Source organism: Balaenoptera borealis, assembly GCF_965194805.1.
Source record: "Balaenoptera borealis genome assembly, contig: HAP1_SCAFFOLD_2067, whole genome shotgun sequence".
Classification (NCBI taxonomy): domain Eukaryota; kingdom Metazoa; phylum Chordata; class Mammalia; order Artiodactyla; family Balaenopteridae; genus Balaenoptera; species Balaenoptera borealis.
In genome coordinates, this window is record NW_028122202.1 from 29,711 (window position 1) to 38,004 (window position 8,294).

The 8,294-nt window shown below is 47.1% G+C and overlaps 1 protein-coding gene across 1 annotated transcript in view; it reads right to left on the reverse strand.

The window, feature by feature from the left end:
* Window positions 1-7,903, reverse strand: part of LOC309622303 (uncharacterized protein) — a gene marked incomplete at both ends in the record, with an annotated part of 32,273 nt that extends 24,370 nt beyond the window's left edge. The window contains 3 exons of the mRNA XM_082409420.1: window positions 988-2,899; window positions 4,178-4,927; window positions 7,820-7,903. Coding sequence (XP_082265546.1) covers window positions 988-2,899; window positions 4,178-4,927; window positions 7,820-7,903 — 2,746 coding nt within the window. The remainder of the gene's footprint in view (window positions 1-987; window positions 2,900-4,177; window positions 4,928-7,819) is intronic.
* Window positions 7,904-8,294: the final 391 nt, after the last annotated feature.

Consider the following 8,294-nt stretch of genomic DNA (forward strand, 5'->3'; position numbering starts at 1 on the left):
CTTCCCAGCTGTCGATTTGACCCCATTTTTGAATGCCGACCTCATTGTTCAACTTTTCTCTGCCGTCTGTATACTCACCTTGAAAACTTGTTTCTGTGATGCGTTGAGCAGACACAGGGTGGCAGACTGCAGAGGTGGAAGCTGGTGGTCGGATATTTGTGGGCTGAATCTCCTTCAGTCCCATTCCCATTTCTGGTTGCCCAGAGGCCCTACTTCCTGTGTGTGACGCCGAGCCGTAGGATTGCGGGCAGGAGCCAAGTTCTCCATACAGTAAAGACCCCAGTGTGCCTTGGTTACAGTAATATACCTGGCTTCCTTCCTGGCAGGGAAGTGACAGGCGGCTATGCCCCTGCTTTGTTCGTGGGCCTCCTGATCCAGCAGTTCCCTTGGCTCTGCCCCTGTCGTCAGCTGCCCCTAGGATAACTCTGAGCCCTAGCCACTTCTCTGGTAGATTTCCCTATTCCCCCACTACAGTCACACCTGAATAAGGCAACTCAGACCTTTCAGAGATGTGTCCTGAACCTCTTGTTTTCTGAAATACCTATCTGGTGGTTGTGAGACTTAAGGCCAGCGTCCCCGAGAGACTTTTTCTATTTCTCCTAGTAAACCTAGACTCATCTTCTGTCACCTTCAACTCTACTCCAATTGTGTTCTTTCAACCCAGACCTCTGACCCTGCTTTTTACTTCTGCCATTTCATCCTCGCTCCTGCTTCCTTTCCTAAATCCATACGTCTCTTTTGGCCTTCCTAGCCCTGGGCCAAGTTCCTTCCTCTTTGCTCAGTTTTTACCCCTTTCCTTCATTCTCCCATCCAACTTTCAGTCCTTCCTTTCTCACGCCCCAGTTAGCAGCATCTGAAAATTCGAAAGGTTTGTTACTCGTCTATTAATTGTATTCCATTTACTTATTCAGTTCTATACCTGTCTTACCTGTGTATGGAAGAACAGCTGGTAGCCAAGGTGGCACCAAGAATCCTAGCAGCTCTCACTTGACGTATCCGTAGTAGTCGGCAATTTCCATTTCGTTTTCCCTCTCGGTGAAAAATTGCAGCTTGCCCGAAGAGGTGTATCTGGCAGCATTCTCCCGTTGTTGTTGAGCCCGCCTCTTCATGGCCTCTCGCTCTGGCCTCTGCTCTTGTTCGATGGGCTTTGACATGACTGGCTCAGGCACGTTGGGTTCCCTCCATGGAACTCGTTGCTTGCTGAAGTCTTGGAGTAGAAAGTGGGTTTGGAGCTTGGGTGGGGACTGGCGCTTATTCACAGCAGGGGGAACAGGCTCCCGCTGGAGAGGAGCGCCAGATGAAGTTTTGGAGGGTGCAGGCCTAGGAGCAGCAGACTGAGGGACACGAGGCTGGGTATGGTTGGGCCAAGCCGGTTGGGTTGGGTTGGTCACAGTTGGCTGAGCTGGTTTGGCGGGGCCTGGCAAAGAGGCAGGAGCTGGCTGGGATGAATTGGCTGCAGCAGGTTGAGCTGAGTCAGTAGAACCAGGCTGGGCACGGTAAGCCCCAGCAGGCCGATGTGAGGCCAGAGACTGTGGCCTCCGAGGAGCGGGTCGAGCTTGAGGCTTGTCCCAGGCAGAAAAAGGCAGAGGTATCAACTTGACCTTCCCAGGAGGAGGCCGCTCATACTGGGCTGGAGACGGACACTCTGTTTCAGCACTGCTGTCTGGTTTCTGGGCTTGGACTTGCGTTTTCTCAGGACCCTTCCCCTCACGTGGGGTATGCCGCCATGGCTGGATAGCTGGGGGTGGCTGGGGGTCTTTGGGGTTGCTTGACTTTCCCAAGAGCCGACAGGAAGAGCGCCCAGTTTTCGTCTCATTCTTCTTCCCCAGCGCATGAAGAACCTTCACAGACTCCAGCATGCGCACGCCAAGGGAGGTTCGAGGCTTTTGAAAGCTCTGTTGGAGAAGCTCAGTTTGGTGTTCCTTTCGCTTCGTGTGGGGGATTGCTGGCTTCTCTTCTGCCTTGACTTTGTTCCCTGACTGCTTGTTCTCCTCAGCCTTGTTTCTCCCTCTGGTCCTTTTGGTCTTTTCCTGCCCGTGGCTCTTAGTTTTGCTGATCTTTCTGGATGCAGCTTTCTGAGGTTTGCCTTGAGAGTGCTTGGCCGTGTTCACAGGAGCCCTGTCACTGACTGCAGCGTGGCATATAACCACTTCTCCCCCTAACAGGCACTCTGGATTCTTTGGCTGGATTTTGGCCTTGGGAGCGCCACTGATAGGCTCAGAGGCTTTCTGTTTGTTCTTCCTGGGTTGATCAGAGGGAACCTTTATGACACTTGGCTTTTCCTGCACCTGATTCACCTTAATGGCTCTGGTGTCTTTAGCTTTGATCACGTTGGGACCTTGGGATTGATCAAGATCTTTCAAAGGATTAAAGAGCTGGGGAAGGTGAATATCCTCCGCCAGTGTAGTAATGTCTGCAAGACCACTGCTAGGTTCAATCCCATTTTCAAGTGTCCCTAGGTCCTGACGACTCCGGCTGTTCTCTCCCAGATCAGCATTTTCAGAACCAGGCTGCTCCTCTTGGCTGAGGGGATCGGTGCAGGCCAGCGGCTGGTGAATATCAGGGATTCCTAAAGGGAGTAGTGGAGGATCTTGGTTCTCTGTTGGGATCTGGTAGGCATCCAGAGGCTTTGAAAGCTTGGTTTTGATATCATCCACGTGCTTACTCTCTATTTGTCCCTGGCTTGGAGCTGGAGGCAGGGCCAGGAGACGCCTGGCACTCTGGACTGGAGCTGTCACTGAAATGTCCCCAAGTTCAGATGGTGGGTTACTCTCAAGTATGTGGCTGTTTCTGCTACTGCAGGACTTGGGGAGTTCTTGACTTTGTGTCACACAAAACGTCTGGCTTGGAGGTTGCAATCCCAGGGAATTTTTCATCACCAGGGGGGAGGTCTCCATCCCTACGAAGGGATCAAGGGAGAAGTCAGTCCCTGGTAAGTGAGATGCTCCCCCTAAACACCAACACAGCAGTCATGTACCTTTCAAGGGGTTCAGGGGCAAGATGGGCAAGGCATTTCTACTAACTCTTCTTAAGGATCACGGACAGTGCCCTATGCTACGAGGTAAGCGGTGACTGTTGTAATTCTTACTGGTGAGCCTTTCCTGTCACTGATTCTCGGCTCGCTTTGTATTTCATAGGACTGTTATAAGTCCAATACAAAATGAGTCTTATTTTTAAAAACCTGAAATGTTTTACAAAGCCTAGCATTCTCATATAGGGTCCTTTCCATTCTCCCCACTTTCCCGAGAGGCCAAGAACACGTCACACCATGAACTAGGAGAGGGGGTAGAGCCCTTGCTGATGAAACACATCAACAAAGACAGAGTCTTAGCCTGCTTGCTCTCTGGACAGGATCTCGGACCACAAGGTCTTCAATCCTGGTATAAATGAAGGAAGTGAGGACAGTTCAACTGGCACTCACATAACAAGAGTTCTGAAACACCTTCCGAAGAGACTATAGCAGTAGATGAGGGAAGGGAGTGCTACAGTGTGGCAGTACAGGGGGAACGATCGGCTACAGCAGTGAAAAGTGTGGTACCGATTGGTGTGCTCTCGGCGTTCTTGTACATGTAGCATAGATGACCTCTACAGTGGCCCTCCCACCTTCCCACCTGCATTAGGTGTTCTTTTTTTTGTAATTTATGTTTATGTATTTATTTACTGTTTGAACTTATTTATTCTACGTATTTATGTTTTTGGCTGCACTGGGTCTCTCATTGCTGTGCACGGGCTTTCTCTAGTTGGCGGCTAGCGGGGGCTACTCTCGGTTGCGGTGTGCGGGCTTCTCATCGCGGTGGCTTCTCTTGTTGCGGAGCATGGGCTGTAGGCACGCGGGCTTCGGTAGTTGAGGCTCACGGGCTCTAGAATGCAGGCTCCGTCGTTGTGGCACATGCGCTTAGTTGCTGCACGGCATGTGGGATCTTCGCAGACCAGGGCTCGAACCCGTGTCCCCCGCATTGCATTGGCAGGCGGATTCTTAACCACGGCGCCACCAGGGAAGCCCTAGGTGTTCTCATATAGAGTCTAAAAACAGAGGGCACTGAGCGAAGGTAGTGGTTATTAAAGGCTCAGGATCTAAATTCTACCTGCCTCTACACCCCTTCCCAGCTGTCGATTTGACCCCATTTTTGAATGCCGACCTCATTCTTCAACTTTCTCTGGCGTTTGTTATACTCACCTTGAAAACTTGTTTCTGTGATGCGTTGAGCAGACACAGGGTGGCAGACTGCAGAGGTGGAAGCTGGTGGTCGGATATTTGTGGGCTGAATCTCCTTCAGTCCCATTCCCATTTCTGGTTGCCCAGAGGCCCGACTTCCTGTGTATGACGCCGAGCCGTAGGATTGCGGGCAGGAGCCAAGTTCTCCATACAGTAAAGACCCCAGTGTGCCTTGGTTATAGTAATATACCTGGCTTCCTTCCTGGCAGGGAAGTGACAGGCGGCTCTGCCCCTGATTTGGAATCTGAGATGGTGTTCCCTGAGCAAGGCTGGCAGAAAGCGATGGATGTAGAGGGACCATGTTCTTGGCGTCTGAAGTTTTATCATACTGGGCTGCCAGAAACATGGAGGAGGCAGCTGTGTGGCGGTCAGTGAGTGCCAGAGTAAAGTCTCCGAGTGAAGAAGAATTCTTTTCAGTGCTTGCTGTGATGTCCCACTCAAGAACACCTGGATAGGAAGCAGCTGAAGTGGAGATCTGGCTGTGGTCAGTAACTCCAGATAACATAGTCGTGCTAGAATGTTGGTAAAGGTAGGCACTACCCATGAGTGTCTGGAAAGGGGTACCGGTAGCCGATGCCGAACTGACGGCAGGGGCAGAGACTCTGGAGAAGTTGCAGACACTTCGTGTTAGGGAAGTTGCATTGCTCACCACAGGAGGAGAATGCTGCAGAGAATTTAGAGTTCCAAGTAGAGATGGATGTTGGAAATTTTCTGTAAGAACAAGAGGGTCATGAAAAACTCAGGGAGGTTGAGAAATTCTCACTACGTTTGAGGAACGGCATCATCTGAAGGTTCTTGCTATCAGGACACCTCTACTATCACTACTTCCTGAGAAACCCAAAATCAGACAGTTAATGATGGCTGTAAGGACTGAGCAGTTTTCCACTCTTCTCTATTCACTGCCTGTGCTCCCATCTTGGGCACAGACGGGCAGAAGAGCCAAGTGGTGTGGTTCAGAGATTGTTCTCTAGGCTGGAAGCAACCTTCTCCCTGCCCTGTCTTTCCCTTCAGCCTGCACTCGTATTGACTTCTATGCTATTTCCTAGACTGGAAGCATTTTAGAACTAGGAGGCCCTTAGAGAACTTCGATGTTCTCAGTCTCATTTCGTGAGTAAGGAAACTGAGGCTCAGAGAGGTCGGGTTGACTTGTTCAAGTTCTCTCATTATGTTAGTATCATTACCAGGTTTCAGAACCTAAGTATCCTGACTTCCTTGCCAGGACTCCACTCTGAGCATGATACTGCCAGAAAGCAGGAGAAATAGAACTTATAATATAGGCATTTTTTTTGTCCATTAGAAAACAGTTCGGCTATTACCATGGTCGTCTTCAGTGTCTCCCTTTGCTTGTGCAGTTCCCACGCTATTACCTAGAGGTGACGTACAGCTCAGTCCAACTGGTGAATTGAAAGAGTCATTTTTGCCCTCTTCAAGCCTGGTTTCTCATCCTACCTCAAAATGATTACCCGAAAGTGGATTTCTTAAGTGCTTTTGGAAAGGGAAAAGTTATCTGATTACTTCAGATTCCTCACCTATAAAGTGGTTATAACACCACCACCAATAATAATAGCAGTAATAATTAATAGATGAATAAGCTGATCTATTGCGTATGATTTATATGGAGGAAGATACAATAAGTTCTAGAAAGACAAAGAAAAATCATGACAAGCATATTACGTTAACGAAAAAGAAATCCATAGATATTAATGAAAACTGGGGTATGTGGCAAGTATCGAAGCCTAATGAATTTACTAACAAATGGCATTCTGTACTATCCATGCAATATTATGAAAGTGAATTTTGCCCACTCTATTTTAGTGAATACTATTAACCAGAAGACACGATGGAGGTGATAGAGGTGAATGAATTCCTAGCCAATGCATACAGACAGAGAAGGTATGTCAGTAAAAAATGCATAACAAGCAACAGAATGCAATAAATGTGCATGTATAGGTAGCCACAACACATATAGACAAGTATTTCAATGAAAACCGGTACGAAGCAGACAGCAAAATAATAAGTGTAAAAGAGTTTCATTATTGTGCTCCTTCATATTTTTACCCAGCAAGTAAGAGGTATTAAGCCTAGGAGAAATATATATTTCAATGAATATAGCTTATATAATAAGCAGAAAGGAAGCTTAAAATGTATCAGGAAGGTTTTTGGATTTATCCTAGAACTTAGATTAGAATCATCTTCAGCATCCAAGAAGATGGCATCCCAAAACCTCAAAAAACCATCATGCCTAGAATCCAATTAAAAAAGATTTTCAAATGTAAGAAAATCCACAGGACTCCACAATATGGTTTTCGATAAACGTGGATGTTTGTTTGTTTTGTTTCTTTGGCCGCGCCGCGTGGCCCTGGCCGTGAAAGCACCGAGTCCTAAGCACTGGACCGCCAGGGAATTCCCTAAGTGGGGGGGGGAATTAGAGATGTGGGGCTTGACTTTTTCTTCTTCTTCTTCGGTAGCTAAGCTCTACAAGCGAACGATGGCTGTTGATCAATGTGCTCTCTGTGTTAGGAAGGAAATAACTGTAAAAATGAAAAGCAGCCTTGCCTTAGAACCTACATATCACACCAAGGAAAATAGTCCTTCTGATTCAATTTAGAAGATATCACTTAAAATGTTGAATTGGTGAAATGTCTACCTAGTTTAAAAATTAGAAAGAATAAAACACTGAAAAGCAGCCCCCTAGATAACCACTGTGGTTGCTTGTTTATAGGAGGCATCATTTCTAAAACGTATTTCTAAAATGTTTATATTCAAAACTGTCAAGTGGCCAACTGTATTCAGAGAGGCAATAAAAGAAAGAAAACGGAGTATGACTTTTCTGATAAGCTGCCTTTCCTGGTGATCCCCTGTTCTGGCCTTACTTTCCTTCTTAGTCTGTTAATGTAAGGGTTTGCTACCATCAACTTGGTTTTGCCCTGCTCTGAGCAGGTTTCCCTCTGTGCTGTTTCTGCTTTAATTGAAAATCTTTGGTTCCCATCAGCATTCCATTGCAAACTCCGTTTTTCTTGAGAGCTCCTCTATGCTTTCCCTCTTCATTCTTACATTTTCTCCCATCTCTTGGTGCCTGTTGGCCTGTGCTAATGAAAACCATCCTAAACTTCCTTACGCTCGACTCTGTGCCTCCCTGTAGAGCCCAGTACTCTCCATCCTCTCTCCCTATTCTCTCTTTTCAACTAGTCGAAATCCTAGTGGAGGGAGACCATTAGAGATGAAACATCTTGGTATATATTGCTAGTTTTCTATGTCCCCTGGCTTTTCTATGTTTCTGTTGAAACACTCTTGAGAAGTGTCTGATTTCGTTTTCTACATGGGTACCCTTTAAGGCTCAATACTGGAAAAGAAGGGGATCAGAGTGATCAACCCAACGTGGTATCCTAACGTAACAGTTAAGGAAAGCAACAGGCTTTGTGAGACAGCCAGTGATTTGTCCAAAGTCACACAGATAGTAAACGTCAAAGTCAAAAGTGAAATTAGGTCTCCAGACGTGTAGTTCAATACTTTCCCTCATTATTCCATGCTATTTTGAATCTCCTACTCAATTTAGGGGCAAAAGAAATCGAACGCAAAACTTTCCAAAGTTTCTTTTCTTACCTGACATGGTCAGAGAAGAGGAAGCATCCACTGCAGGTACAAGGGATGAGGAGACAACACTAGAGGATGTCTGAGTGGCTGCAGCTGAACGGCGCACGTGTCCAGTACAGAGGTCACTGGTTACTGGTCCAAACAGCTCCACGGAAACCCCAAGACTCTACCAAGTGGTAGTAGGTTTGGTAGGAGAGTGATGTCACAAAGCAGGCAGTTGAAAGGTATGAGAGAGCCAATAGGGAGGTCCGATCCCCAACAGGAAGGCGGGCTTGGGTGAAGAGAGTGTAGGAGAGCTAAAACAACACCTGAGTTTCTGAGCTCTGGGGAGGAAATCCTAGAAGACAGATTTACCTCCCCCAGGCTCTTCCATTAGGGAAATCATTGCAACATTTCTTACAGACGTTCATTAATACACTGAACTAAGAGTTACTTATATTCTACAGAGTATTCTATTTTATGTATCATATACTTAGAGCTATAT